Source organism: Gambusia affinis, linkage group LG03 (assembly GCF_019740435.1).
Source record: "Gambusia affinis linkage group LG03, SWU_Gaff_1.0, whole genome shotgun sequence".
Taxonomy (NCBI): domain Eukaryota; kingdom Metazoa; phylum Chordata; class Actinopteri; order Cyprinodontiformes; family Poeciliidae; genus Gambusia; species Gambusia affinis.
The window spans coordinates 30,663,635-30,678,011 of NC_057870.1; the positions used below are offsets into that span (position 1 = coordinate 30,663,635).

A 14,377-nucleotide genomic window follows, 5' to 3' on the forward strand; every position below is an offset into this window, starting at 1 on the left:
TTTAAAACTTCTTCCATCTTTAATGTGACATTTATTTAGAGTTTGACTAAAAACAAACACATTGGTTGGAGGAAAACTAAAATGAAATATAAAAACTGCTACAATCTGACAGCATAACTGGACACTTCCTTTAATATTTTAATTAAAAAACAGAATTTCATTTTCTTTGGTAGTTTTGCCTTGTTTGCTTTGATTATTCAGACAAGAAATGAAATAAAACAACATACTGGAGAATAAATAATGAAACTCAGTTTGCAGGATCCTGAGAAATAAAATGTGTTTACAGTAGAAATCAGTGGATCTCCTGCAGAGACAGTCTGACCCAGTACAGCCAGTACCACCAGCTGCAGCAGCCCAGTCCCACAGACCATCATCAGGGTTCTGACCATGAACGGACTAATGAGAGCGTCTGTTAATCAGGTGGGAAACATTCTCCGTCATTAACCTTCAGCCCCTCTCTGGGCGCTCCGGGCTGCAGCAACATGATCTTCCTTCATAATGTCTCCAACAAAAACCTCTAATTACTTCTGTAAACCCGTCATGAAAGGCAGCGCCGTCCGCACACACAGGCCCGTCACAGCAGATAAAAACCTGATTATCTCCGCTGTGTTTACAAAATGTGGGACTAAGCCAAGGTCAAAGGTCAGACTGGTCAACCCAGACGGCTTGTATACTTTGAACTGTCGGCGCCGTTTAGAAATCAGCGCGTCGTCCAGCGGGGGGGGGGGCGGGGCTCCGGGCAGCCGGGATAACAGGCGCGGCCGGAGCAGAGGAAGCATCAGCAGCCGCTCAGCACCATGGAGATCTATCTGGACCTGGTTTCCCCGCCGTGCCGCGCCGTCTACCTGTTCGCCGAGGCGCTCAAGATCCCTTACGCCTTCAAGCTGGTGGAGCTCTTAGCAGGTGAGTTACAGGATGAGGTCAGCTGAAGACACAAACACAGAAACAAACTGAGCTGCTAAACGTCAAAGGATTTCTTTGTCTGGAAATTATCACTCTGTTGAACTTTGTGCTGAATATCTTTGAGTTGACGACTCGGTTCTGGTCCAACAAAAAGAGCCTCTGGTGAGCTGTTAGTGTTTTTACCTTTCTCCCAGATCGCTCTCAGCTCCCACACAGTGAGCTGAAGTTACTTTAACTCCTCGTTGGCCAGACGGTCCAGATCTGCTTCTCTAATCATGACAAACTTTCTTCCAGAGAGATTATAAAGTTAAAAATCATATCAGAGGAGTAAAAGTTAGTTTGATGTTTTGATTCTGGTCACTTTTCTGCGTTTTAAGCATCAGTTGGGTGTATTTTGGATGTGATCTGGTTTGTGTTTTTGTTTCAGGGCAGCAGTACTCTGAGGAGTTTGGAAAACTCAGCGTGGTGAGGAAGGTTCCGGTTCTGAAGGACGGCAGCTTCGTTCTGACAGAGAGGTAGACGAGACGCTGCAGCCGTTTGGTCTGAACTGAAACTCATCCAGTCGAAGTTCCCTTCAGATTTCTGTTCTTAAAAAGTATTTAACAGCAGAAGGAACTCAGCAGAGGAATGTAAAGACACACAGAGTTAAAGTTAAAGCAGCTGTTTCATATTTAACGTTCAGATCCAGAACAGGAAGCAGAACTTCCCTGGAGAACTCTGACTGGTGTCTTATTCTCAGTCATCCAGCACAGCTTTAAAACAGAAAGATAAAATAAAACTCACATCAACAGACAGTGGAGAGAATCAAGGATCTTATCAATCCAGTATTTTTACTCACATTCCATAAATCTGCCTGAGGTTTTGTAATTATCCAGTAATAGACCAGTTTGTTTGTCTTTCAATCTAAACTCTTATCTCCGTCCTGAACTGTTTAGATTCTCCGGTCAGTAAGTTCAGATATTTACTTTGAGCCTTTTTGCATTTTATTCTAATAAAACAAACAAAGCGGTTTGTGGTGCAGCAGCGGCGCCTCACACTCAGACTCTGAGGTCTAAACTCTGACTTCCCCTCCTCGCTCTCTGCCCGTTTCCTGTTTTAAATACTGCAAAACGACCTAAAACATCAAACGAGAATAAAACAAACACTTCTAAACTGTTTCTAGTGAAGAATTACTGACAGGTTTTAGTTATTTTGCAACTTTTCTGTGTTTCCAGTTTGGTTTTGAACTTTTGCAGATTGGCAGCTGAATAAATGTTGCAGGAATACTTTTGCAAGTCGTTGTGCAGATTATTTATTTAATGCAAATTTTTTTTTATGTGTTATTGAGATCCAAATCTGGTGGTTTAAGGCGTTTTACTTTTTGTTCAATGTATCTGCAGTGGACAGTGAATCCATGCTGCTACATCTTCATAACAAATAATAAAACAAATTAAATTTATTTAAAGTTTGAAGCACAAGTTCATTAATCCTGCGCAGTTTCTGTTCACATCTGACAGGCTGGTTCACAAAGCTTCAGGTTGTAAAAATTAGGCTCGTTTCTTTTGACTTATTTAGAATTTTTATTCACAATTGGATAATTTATATAGATAATAAATAAATCAGACATGAGACTTGACAGCTTTTTACCTGTATGTGGGTTAAATTAACTTGAAGTATTGAATGTATTAATACTTCAGTAAAATTAATGTGGAGGAAACAGAAACAAAACTTCTTTGTTCAGACAGATTATATCAGACGTTTTTCATGTCTTTAGGTTTTAGTGAACATGCCTGCCGTTTCTGATGCATTGACTGTGTGTGTGTGTGTGTGTGTGTGTGTGTGTGTGCGCGTGTGTGTGTGTGTGTGTGTTGCAGCATTGCGATCCTGCAGTACCTGGTGCAGAAATGTTCGGTGGCAGATCACTGGTTTCCAGCGGAGCTGCAGCAGAGAGCTCGTGTTAATGAATACTTGTCCTGGCAGCACCTGAACCTCCGATCTCACTGCTCAAAGGTTTTCCTGCTCAGGGTTCGTGTCCCAGATCAGCCCCACGCTGCAGCCGCTGATCATTACACTTCTAAAAACTTCACATGTTTACTTTGTTCCTTTATGTTGTGCGATAATCATAGGAAAATGTCTGTCTGCAGCTATTTATGCATATTTGTTTATAAAAAAACAGTTGTTACTCAGTAAAGAGAAAATGATGCTAAATATCAAAAACTGCAAATTGGATTTTTTGCATCAATAGGTTTGATTTGGCTTTGAAAATTGATAAAAATTTCAAGAGGCATTAATTAACAAAGTTATCAATTCAGATTAAAATGACCAAGTTGGTAGTAATACCCAAATATCCTTCAGTCTCTGTCAGTTATCAACTTGTGGGTGGAAAAATAATCCAGCTGTTAGAAAAGAAAAAGACTTTATGTTTAAAAACACAGTAAATCTTATAACCACAGAATCATTAACCAGTAAAAAACAAAGTGAACTCAGAGTAACAGCATCAGTGCTGCAGGTATTAGAACTGTAAAATCACTTCAGATAAACTTTCAGATTAATGGTTTTTATTTCAGTGGTTCATGTTTTGCCTGCTGCAGCTTTCAGCAGGGCCTCACTAATGACTTCTGTGGACAGGCTCTGTATCCGTTCATCATGGGCTCCGAGGCCCCGAAGGAGAAGCTGGACGCCGCTCTGGAGGACATGAAGCAATCCCTCCACCTGCTGGAGGAGAAATTCCTCCAGGGGAAGCCGTTCATCGTCGGGAACAAGATCTCTGTGGCGGATGTGGCGGCCATAGTGGAGATCATGCAGGTAATGATATGAACACCTGGTTACCTGCTGCTGCTGCTCCACCTGCAGCTGCTCCACCTGCAGCTGCTCCACCTGGAAGAAAAAAAATCCTGGAAGAAAAAGGATTTGTGATTATTTAAACTTTTTTTACTCAGAAGTGTATTTTTTCAGATACATTTAATAAAATCAAATACGTTTTCTATATCAGTCATTGATGCTTTGATTAAAAGAATAATTATTAGATAATTAAAATCCAATTAAATTATTTCAATGTAGCAATTTACTGGAGGGAAATTAAAGATTACATACTTTAGATGAATGCAAATGGTGTTTTTATTTATTTCTAATTAAACTGCTGAATAAATGTGATGACAGCGTCTCCTGCTTTGTGTGGCCTCTGGTTGATGTTTGCAGCCTCTGGGAGTCGGTGTGGACGGACTGGAGGGCCGGCCCAAGCTGACGGCCTGGAGGGAACGCGTGAAGAAGGAGCTGGGAGTGAAACTGTTCGACCAGGCCCACGAGGCGCTGCTGAACTCCGGCGACATGCAGCAGAAGATGCAGAACAACACCGAGCTCCAGAAACTCAAACCGATGTTCGTCAAGTATTTCCGCTGAGAAAAAGGAAATAAAATCTGATGTTTGGTTGTTTCTACAGAACACCTCCAAACGTTTCATCTGAAGGGCTGAGAAAGAACCGAACCATCATCCAGTTATAGAAGAGATTAAAACTGGAACTAAGAACTGTTCAATAAAAACATGAACAATATGAACTCATTTACAAAATGTTTTTTTATTTTGTAGCGTCCAACCGGAGTTCAGTACAACTTACTGTTAGTCACATTATTCCTTAACCAGCGATATGTTCAGCTGTTTGCTGATCTGCAGCAGAATGATGGATCTCTGTCCGTCGTCTGTTTGCAGCTCAGTGAATCCTGCAGGAGCTACAGAGGATGTCTTTGTGTGCAACCATGAATTTCTGTCTTTGTTGGTCACTTTTTCAACACAATCTTCCCGTTCTGCTGCAAATAAAAACGTCTTTATGGGGATTCAGTTTGCACTTTAATATGTTGATATTTAATATGTTGGACCTGAAAGGAGACGGTTCTGTTACCTGCAGCAAAAAACTGAATCAACGTTTGTCTAAGCAACTAAAATGTTGCCTTGACACATGAGGAGAAATGTGCAAAATTTTAGACAAATGTTGTCTTCGTAATTTTTTGCTCTCCATCCAAGACGTCAAACTTAAAAAAAAAAAAAAAGTGTCAATTTTATCCAGATCAGCATCCAGGACATAATTCATATCATCTCCTACTTTATCTCCTACTAGATCATAATCATCTGTATTAAAAGCAATGTCGCCATCTGGTGGCCATAAAATCAACAATGTCGCCATCTGCGGCCATTAAAATCGTAATGTCGCCATCTGGTGGCCATTAAAATCGGAATTTTAAAATAAGCAATCGCCATCGGTGCCATTAAAATCGGTACAATATCTGGTGGCCATTAAAAATCGGGCATGCCGCCATCTGGTGGCCATTAAAATCGTAATGCCGCCATCTGGTGGCCATTAAAATCGACAATAATCGCCATCTGGTGGCCATTAAAATCGGGACAATGTCGCCATCTGGTGGCCATTAAAAACTCTGTTTTGAATTACCGCCATCTGGTGGCCATTAAAATCGGTACAATGTCGCCATCTGGTGGCCATTAAAATCGGTACAATGCCGCCATCTGGTGGCCATTAAAATCGGGGCAATGCCGCCATCTGGTGGCCATTAAAATCGGGGCAATGCCGCCATCTGGTGGCCATTAAAATCGGGGCAATGTCGCCATCTGGTGGCCATTAAAATCGGTACAATGTCACCATCTGGTGGCCATTAAAATCGGTACAATGTCGCCATCTGGTGGCCATTAAAATCGGGGCAATGCCGCCATCTGGTGGCCATTAAAATCGGGGCAAAGTTGCCATCTGGTGGCCATTAAAATCGGTGCAATGCCACCATCTGGTGGCCATTAAGATCGGTGCAATGCCGCCATCTGGTGGCCATTAAAATCGGTACAATGTCGCCATCTGGTGGCCATTAAAATCGGTACAATGTCGCCATCTGGTGGCAATTAAGATCGGTGCAATGCCGCCATCTGGTCGCCATTAAAATCGGTACAATGTCGCCATCTGGTGGCCATTAAAATCGGTACAATGTCGCCATCTGGTGGCCATTAAAATCGGTACAATGTCGCCATCTGGTGGCCATTAAAATCGGTACAATGTCGCCATCTGGTGGCCATTTAAAATCGGGGCAATGTCGCCATCTGGTGGCCATTTAAAATCGGGGCAATGTCGCCATCTGGTGGCCATTAAAATCGGTACAATGTCGCCATCTGGTGGCCATTAAAATCGGGGCAATGTCGCCATCTGGTGGCCATTAAAATAGGTGTGGAGAAAAAAAGGAAATAATTGAAATAACAGATACAAAATTATAAAGGTACAGAAAACCGAAAACATGATTTAAATTTTAAACAATATAATTAAAAATTTATCTTTTTCTTGGTAATTAATTATTTCAACCTGTGAATAAAATATTTCATCATATTTCATTGATTTAAAATTTTAGTTAAAGTATTTTTCAGAGCTATTATCCTAAATAATTATTTAGTTTTATTGATCTGATCAGAATGTGGTTTGAAGACGCCGCAGCAGCAGCTGGACATGTGACCCGGTCCACACAGGAAGAAGAGCCACACCGAGGTTCCTCCTGCCGAACTCCAGCCGACTCTCTGGCTCTCCTCTCGGCATGCCTTACTGCGACCCGCTCGGCCTCTGTCAGTACCAAACCAACAAGCTGGTCCGGATCCAGAGCGTCCGGCTCGGTTCGCTCAAATGGAGCCTGAACGGGATGATCCTGCTGTTTATCTGGTGAGGAGAAATATTTCACACCCACGCATCTTCCTGCGGGGAGCTGCCGCACTTTCTGCTGCAGAAACCAGCACTTTCTGCTGGTTCCGTTATTCCATTTCACTGCTGAACGGTTCTGAAACCGACCCATTAACTCCTGATCTGCTGCACTTGTTCTGAATTTAGTTTTTAAAAACCTTAATATTAAAGAATCGGGTCCTTTTGTTGCGTCTCTTTTGTTTTCTGCAGTAAATTTGATTAAATAGTTTTTCTGCAGACAGTTTGAATTCATGGAAAAACTCTGCAAATTATTAATGCAACTAATCTACAATAACATCTTAAAAATGTTATTTAAAATGTATTAAATTCAGCGAAATGAACTCTTAAAGACACACAATTTAGATAAAACATCACGATTAAAGGTTAGTTTTGATTTTTATGAGTTCTATGAGTTAGTTTTATTGATCTGATCAGGGTGCGCACCCGCTTCGGATGTTATCATCCCATAGAATGGCGATTATCAGTGGTTATCAGCCCTATTGAATGGCCTCAGTTGGTCCCTGCTCTGCCTGCTATCAGGCTGTTATTAATTATTATTATAATTCTATCGGTGATAACAGCCGCTTGTCGCGAATAGAACCTTTTTTTTTTTTTTTTACCTTTTTTTAAAAACCTTTATTTATAATTTATCTGCAAATTTGAAAAGGATATTAAGAACACGGGTGGTGGTTTGAAGACGCCGCAGCAGCAGCTGGACAGCTGCTTGTTTATAGTTTTTACAGCTGATAGATTTAAAAGTTCATAAAAATAAACAGAAAATGGCTTAAAGGTCTGAGATCTTTGTGTTGATTGTTGTTTGGTTTTCTTCAGACATTGTGGATTATGGATTATCATCTCTGTTTTCCTCTTATAATTCAAATGTTTTTTTGTAAACTCCAGTCATGCTGCCATGTTTTAGAAAGAAGTTTTTTCCAGACAAACTGTTCTATTAAAGTCCTTTTTCCTGTTTTCCTGGTATAAACTTTAAAACTGAACGTGATCCTGATCTGTTTTTACTTTGTTTTCTCAGCACCATGATGCTGTGGAACAGGAAGTACCAGGAGTTTGAGCTGGTGGTGAGCTCCGTCACCGCCAAGGTGAAAGGTGTGGCTCAGACTCGCCTGCCGGGGGTCGGGAAGGTGGTGTGGGACGTGGCCGACTACAGCGGCTCCTCTCAGGTGAGAGATTCATTATCTGTCCAAAAATATAAATATTGTTGAGAATAAAATTCAAAGATGTTTCTTCTTCTCTTTTTAGGACAGAAACTCGTTCTTTGTGGTGACCAACGTTATTGTGACGAAGAATCAGAAGCAGGGAAAATGTGCAGAGGTGCTTTAAATATTAACTTGTAATGTTTTTGTTTTCTGTTATTTTATGTTATTTTAACTTTCAACAACAAGGCAGCTGGAAACACTTTACATGAAGAAAACAAAAAAAAACAAAAACATCACATTACAGCGGAAAAACACAGAGAAGAAATGAAAACTTTTAGTCCAGACTTTAAATAAAATGAATTTTTACTCTGATTTAAAGGAAGTCAGTATTTCAGCAGTTTTTTAGTTGTTTTTTTTTGGATGTTTGTTCCAGATTAGAGGAACATAAAAACTGAGTTCTGCTTCTCCATGTTTGGTTCTGTAAAAACTTTAAAAACAATCAAAAAGTCTGAAAACCTGCAGAACAAAATCACTTTAAAGGATCAGAAACGACAAAAATGACTGAAAACACGTTGACATCTTATCTTACCTTATTTTATTTTATCTTACTTCTTATTTTATGCAGCTAGATCTCCATCATTTGTGTTTCACTCAGGTTGTGAGATTAAAGTGTTTTGCACCAAAATAAAATTGGACTGAAGGTTCTGCCTGTTTGTCTCCAGGTTCCGTCTAAAGGCCGGCTGTGTCGCTCCGATCAGGACTGTGAGGAAGGAGCCTGGGACCAGCAGAGTCACGGTAAACCCACTGGTTTCACTGAGCGGCTGCAGAACCAGAACTCTAAACAACCTGGGTCCAGTTTCAGAGAATCAGCCTCTCAGTGTTGCTCCTCCATGTGAATCATCAGCTGCATTCAGGCTACAGCTGCTCCAGAGAAATCACTGATCACATCAAATCTGTATTAATCCGTCTCTACCGAACCGGTTCCGGCTGCAGCTCTACAGTTTGTCTCAGTTCTGCTGCAGGAATCTTTCTGCTGTAACAAACTCTGGACCGTTTTCCTCCTGCAGGGATTCAGACGGGATCCTGTGTCAAGTTTGATGTGATGAAGAAAACCTGTGAAGTTTCTGCTTGGTGTCCGATTGAAACCCAGACAAGCCCTCCAAGGTCACTGAGTGTTTCTGTTTCTGTTTTTCTAATAAAAAACTATTCTTCTGTGTTTATCTTGTATTTTTATCTTCGGTTGAGAACGTCCTTTCAGTTCCACAATCTGCTTTTCTATTACAAACACAGAATTACGGAAATGTTAAAGAAAACAATATCACAGTTTCACAGTTTCTATGAAGCAGGAAATGCTTTTGAAATCACTCATGAATAAGTTTGTTCATATGATAAATTATAAAAATCATGCCACACCATCATCCTCCAACTACTTCCTGCCATCTTCTTCTTCATTTCTGCCAGTAGTAACATCTGGTTGTTGATCATGTGATGCAAAAAAATATTTCTGTTCCGGTTTTGTGAAATAAACCAATTTCACAAAACAACACCTCATCCCAGCGCCAAAACTTTTTATCAACAATGTTTTTTTAAAATAAGTTTTTCCATAAAGTGAATTTCTTTTTGAAAAACTTCAGAAACTCTTTGGAGCTGTTGATCAGGAACTGGTTCCTGATGACTGAGGACTTTTACAGTTTTTTAATGTGATAATGAACATTTTTCTTTTCAGACCTGCTCTGCTGGCAGCAGCTGAGAACTTCACCGTCCTCATCAAGAACAACATCAGATTTCCAGCCTTCAACTTCATCCGGTGAGACGGAAACGTTTTCAGAAACTTTTTCAATTTTCAGACGCTGCAGGAGTTTCTCTGAACCTCGGAATGTGATTTTAGATTCAGATTACGCACAGCAAATGTTTTCTCAAGGCCGTTTACTAGGAATAAAGAAATGTGTGGTGGGTTAAATCCAGCCGCCTGCAGCGTCTCCTGACTCTGGATCCGTTTCGCAGTCGGAACATCCTCCCTCAGATGAACGACGCCTACCTGAGGAGCTGCAACAGAGGCAACGACTCGCTCTGCCCCATCTTCCGACTGGGAGACATGGTGCGAGAGGCCGGGGAGAAGTTCTCCGACATGGCCGTGGAGGTAGAGACGCCCTGCAGGAACCTCCACTCTGCTCTGGAAAACGGTTCTTACAGCAGAAACATTTTTCTGTTTCCTGTTTAAACTTTTGCTTCTCCTGAGAGAAATGAAACTGATTATAAAAATAAAAACAGGAAGCAGCGATCTTCAGTTTCGAATGGCAGCGAATGTTAAATGGTTCATGATGATGTTTTCTCACTTTTCCTCTCTACTAAATTGGGTTTTATTGACTTATTGAAGAAGAAGCATTTCTCCCTCCTGTTTATATAAATAAGTACTGAAGACCTTTTAAAAACTGACATGCAGGAGGTGAATGTTTATTAACTCATTCCATGCTAAATGTGTTCATTTAACTGTCGTTAGTTTGTAAAAATGAAGTTTTGCTTTGAGACTAAAGGTTTTTATTTTTGTACTTTTTTGTCAAAAAACATTTTCATGTTTGAAATTGAGAATTTTGTTCTAAAAATCAGAAAAAAAGATTCAACATCAACTCAAAATGCTTCAACCTCCCACAGTAAAATTAGTGACAATCTCTCCAAAAAAGTAACATCACATCAACAGTGAAGCACGGCGGTGGCAGTGTGATGGTCTGGGGATGGTAAAATATGTTTGCTTCATGCAGAAAAGCCTGAAAACCAACAGCAAATATTAAAAATATTAAATTATAAATGTGTAGGAGTGGTTAACTGTTATTTCCCCTGTTGGCCACAGGGGGGCGTCATCGGCATTCAGATCAAATGGGACTGCAACCTGGACCGGCTGATGCAGCGCTGCCTCCCCAGGTACTCCTTCAGACGGCTGGATGAGAGAGAGAGCAACAAGACGCTTTACCCCGGACTCAACTTCAGGTGAAGGTCATCAGCACATCAGAGTCGCCATGGAAACCGCGACGATAAAGAGTTTGAATGATTTGGAGGATTTGTCTGAATGGATTTGATGTAAAACAATCAAAAGTTGTTCTCGTTTTCTCAGGTTTGCGAAGTACAACGTGGTGAACGGCGTGGAGGAGCGAACGCTCTACAAAGCCTTCGGGATCAGATTCGATGTCATGGTGTTCGGACAGGTTGGTCTTCCTCATCTCTTCTTTAACTTAAAGTTCCTGCTCTGGATCTTCAGGTTTGGAAAATGTTGAGCTCTGATGGAAAAGGAGACGCTGGATTTAAAGGACTGGATTATAAAACTGTTGGTCTGTTCTCATAAAGATTCTTTCTTAATCACATTTTGTTCCACTGATAAGGAAATTCAATGTAATCAGTCTGGATGTGGAAATCCTGCAACATTTAAAGAGTCATAATCCTGCCAAAAATGGGAAGAATTAAACAAACCAACCTTAAGATTAAAGATTCATCAATTTTATGACGCTGCTCCAACTGATTCCTCTCCCTCATCTTTCAGTCCAACTTTCTTAATATCCTGAAGTTTCTCAAACTGCTGGCGGTTCGAACCGTTGACGGACTTATCCAGTCCTGACGATCAGCTTTTCCTCTTTCTGCTGTCAGACATTTATTTTCTAGTTTCTAATGTCCCGGAGGATCATTAATGTTTAATTCTAGATGGTGGCTCTGATTCCTCCTTGTTGTTCAACGTAACATTTCTGATCCTCAACACGTTTGGACACTGCTGCATCACTCAACACAATTACCTGTGATGTTTTCTTGCTCTATTCTGATTGGTGGCAACGTTTAGGCTCAGGCGTTTTTACTGATCCCAATTATTTCCACCCTGAGGAACTCCTGGAGATAAAAACTAAGCGTTTGGTTTGTGTTCCAGGCGGGGAAGTTCAGCTTCATTCAGCTCATCGTTTACATCGGGTCGACTCTGTCGTACTACGCTCTGGTGAGGAGCGGCTCACAGCCACACATCCACCGACGACGAAAACATTTCAGACTGACGTGGACGGATCTGCAGTCCGTTTCTGTTCTCTGACTAGAGGAAGGCTTGTCATTAATTTCACTACCACTAGATGTCACTAACGGCTCAACATTTTTGTAGACATCAGTTTTGAGATGACATCCGGTGGTTCTGGTATAAAGCCAGTCATTTTCTCCAGTCGGTATTTTAAATCCCCAGACGACGGTGTTGATCGACTGGCTGCTGGAAACCAGCTGCTATTCTGCCGACGCCGGACAGAACTACTCTGAGAGGAAGGTGGAGTCGGTCCAGGACAGGCTGCAGGTGAGGACGTGACCCGGTGGAGTTTGGGAAAGCGATGGTTTGAGATCATCTCTCCTCTGACTGTGTTGCAGTGCATCCTCTGCGTGTCGTACGTCGATGAAGAGAAGCTCCGGCTGGTCAAGAGGTCGCACAAGAAGAGTCTCCAAAACATAAAACCCGTGTCAGTTCTGCCGCGCAAGGTAAAGCTGGTTCAGTCAGAAACCAGAGCAGAACCGGTCCAAACCTGCATGAACCACTTCAACATGAAGCTACTGCAGTTTTAGGTTTTCCTCTGTTCACACTGTAATTCCTTTAATACGTTTAATTTCAATCATTTTCAGCTGAATTTGATGGTGATTAAAAATCTAAATACATCTCTGACAAAGATCCAAAAAACAAAATGGACTCAAACCACGACCACGTCACAAACATCAGAGACATTTGTATTACTGCGTGTTTAAGGTTTTTCCATCAGAGTGCAGAATGCAGCAGTGAAGCACAGCTGGTTCTGGTTCTGGTTCTGGTTCTGGTTCTGGTTCTGGTTCTGGTTCTGGTTCTGATTTTAGCTGCTTTCCTAAAAGCTCAGATCAAAACGTTTCTGTTTTTCTACGCCTGTAGAACCGGAGCAGAGAATGACTTTGCTCCGGGTCGTTGTGGCTCATTTCCACTGAGCCGTGCGGCACTGGTAAACTTTTAATGCTCGGATATGTTCAGGAGAGCGTTTCCAGTAACAGCTGGACTCTTGCTGGGCCGGCCGGGTTCAGTCCAAACCTAAACTGTCTCATAATTCATAACCTGAGTTTTACTCCTGAAGCTGCAGACTTTTCTGTCCCCTCAGGAAAACTCGGGACACCTGAGAGCCGCTCTCTGTCTCCTGCAGCCGGACGTCAGCGCGGACGCTCAGCCTCCCCAGGACCAGAAACCGACCTCTGACCCCAAACGGCGCCAGCCAGGCTGGTGTAAATGCGGCTGCTGCACTTCCTCTGCCCTCCCCCAGGAGGAGCTGTGCTGCAGGCGGAGCGACGGCGCCTGCATCACCTCGTCTCCTCCGTTCAGGCGGCTGGTGTTGGACCGCTCACTGCTGCAGGCCGTCCTGCTCTACCAGGACCCTCTGGCTCCCCCTGCTGGCGGGGCGCAGCCCGCCGCCCTGCGTCACTGCGCCTACAGGCAGTTCATCAGCTGGAGGTTTGGACTTCCTCCTGATGACTCCCATCCCGTCGTCCCCAGCTGCTGCGTCCGGAGGATCAGGGAGGAATATCCGAGTCCGGATGGACGCTACAGCGGCTTCACGCCCATCAGAACCGTCTCTGTCCCGACCCGAAACAACGGGGAGCTCTGAAACTCAGAGTCCTCCTGCTACTAACAGCTTTTTGTTACTCTGGGATACTAAAAGAAGAAATGTGTAAAGTTTGTTCAGTTTGGTGAAAAACTTCACAAAGCAAATAAATAATTTTGTCTAATATCTTCTGGTTTTTCCTCGGTTTGAGGTTCTGGTTCTGGTTCTTCCAGTTTAGCTGCTTTCTGGACTTTGGTGGCTTTGAGTCAATGCACTCAAGTGAAATTCAGTTTAAAACATATTTTATTGATTCTAAAGGGAAATGAAATAATGAGACAATTTATCAGTTTTAATCTGGATCTTTGGTTTTATTACAGCTGATATTTTATCATAAATCAACATGAAATATTCCTGCAATAAAAATAAACTCAAGATATTCATACAAAAATAAAATGTGTGATGATCAAATTTTATTTATTTAAAAGTGATAACTATATTAAAGTAAAACTAATTCAGAATATTATTTTTCCTGCTGTTTCCTCTTAGTTTCACTCAGTTTTTATTTCTACTAAACCAAAAAAATAAAAAATAAAAACTTAGATGTGTTTTTAAACACATGAAAGCCTCTCATGTCTCAGAAAGGGAGATTTTATTTATTTAAAAATGATTATTACATTTTGCCTCGACTTGAAAACATACATAAACTCATTCTGTTTATTTTTTTACAGCTCACAGATAAAACTGATTTTTGACCTTCATTCATTTTTGACCTTTACTGTAGAAAATGGTGCACAAAGTTTCAGACATGCTGAATGTATTTAGATGAATTAAATGGTAAAAGCTTTTTTTGTGTTTTTTTCTTGCCGTTTGTTTTATTCAGTCTTAAATTTGCTGTTCTTCATGAATTCATCAGGATTTGTTCCCACTTCAATTATCAGTTTTTTTTCTCTTGTCTGAACTTTGCAGAGTTTAAATTAAAAACCAATTTACGCCTGACATCTCTCCTGTCGCTGAATAAATCTCTGGTTTCTCAGGTCAAACATGTTTTTCACTGTCAG

At 41.4% G+C, this 14,377-nt stretch overlaps 2 protein-coding genes across 2 annotated transcripts; both read left to right on the forward strand.

Annotated features, from left to right (window-relative positions):
- The first annotated feature begins 742 nt into the window (after window positions 1-742).
- On the forward strand, window positions 743-4,440 carry LOC122828504 (glutathione S-transferase theta-3-like). The gene is made up of 5 exons (XM_044112117.1): window positions 743-903; window positions 1,331-1,418; window positions 2,757-2,907; window positions 3,511-3,687; window positions 4,081-4,440. Exons 1-5 carry the CDS (start codon window positions 798-800, stop codon window positions 4,279-4,281), a joined length of 723 nt encoding a protein of 240 aa, XP_043968052.1. The 5' UTR covers window positions 743-797; the 3' UTR covers window positions 4,282-4,440.
- Window positions 4,441-6,368: 1,928 nt separating this feature from the next.
- Window positions 6,369-13,505, forward strand: p2rx7 (purinergic receptor P2X, ligand-gated ion channel, 7). The gene is made up of 13 exons (XM_044112118.1): window positions 6,369-6,580; window positions 7,629-7,776; window positions 7,856-7,927; window positions 8,475-8,547; window positions 8,820-8,916; window positions 9,479-9,559; window positions 9,757-9,892; window positions 10,601-10,737; window positions 10,862-10,952; window positions 11,660-11,725; window positions 11,960-12,064; window positions 12,136-12,243; window positions 12,882-13,505. The coding sequence occupies exons 1-13, from the start codon at window positions 6,459-6,461 to the stop codon at window positions 13,380-13,382; spliced, it is 1,737 nt and encodes a 578-aa protein (XP_043968053.1). The 5' UTR covers window positions 6,369-6,458; the 3' UTR covers window positions 13,383-13,505.
- Window positions 13,506-14,377: the final 872 nt, after the last annotated feature.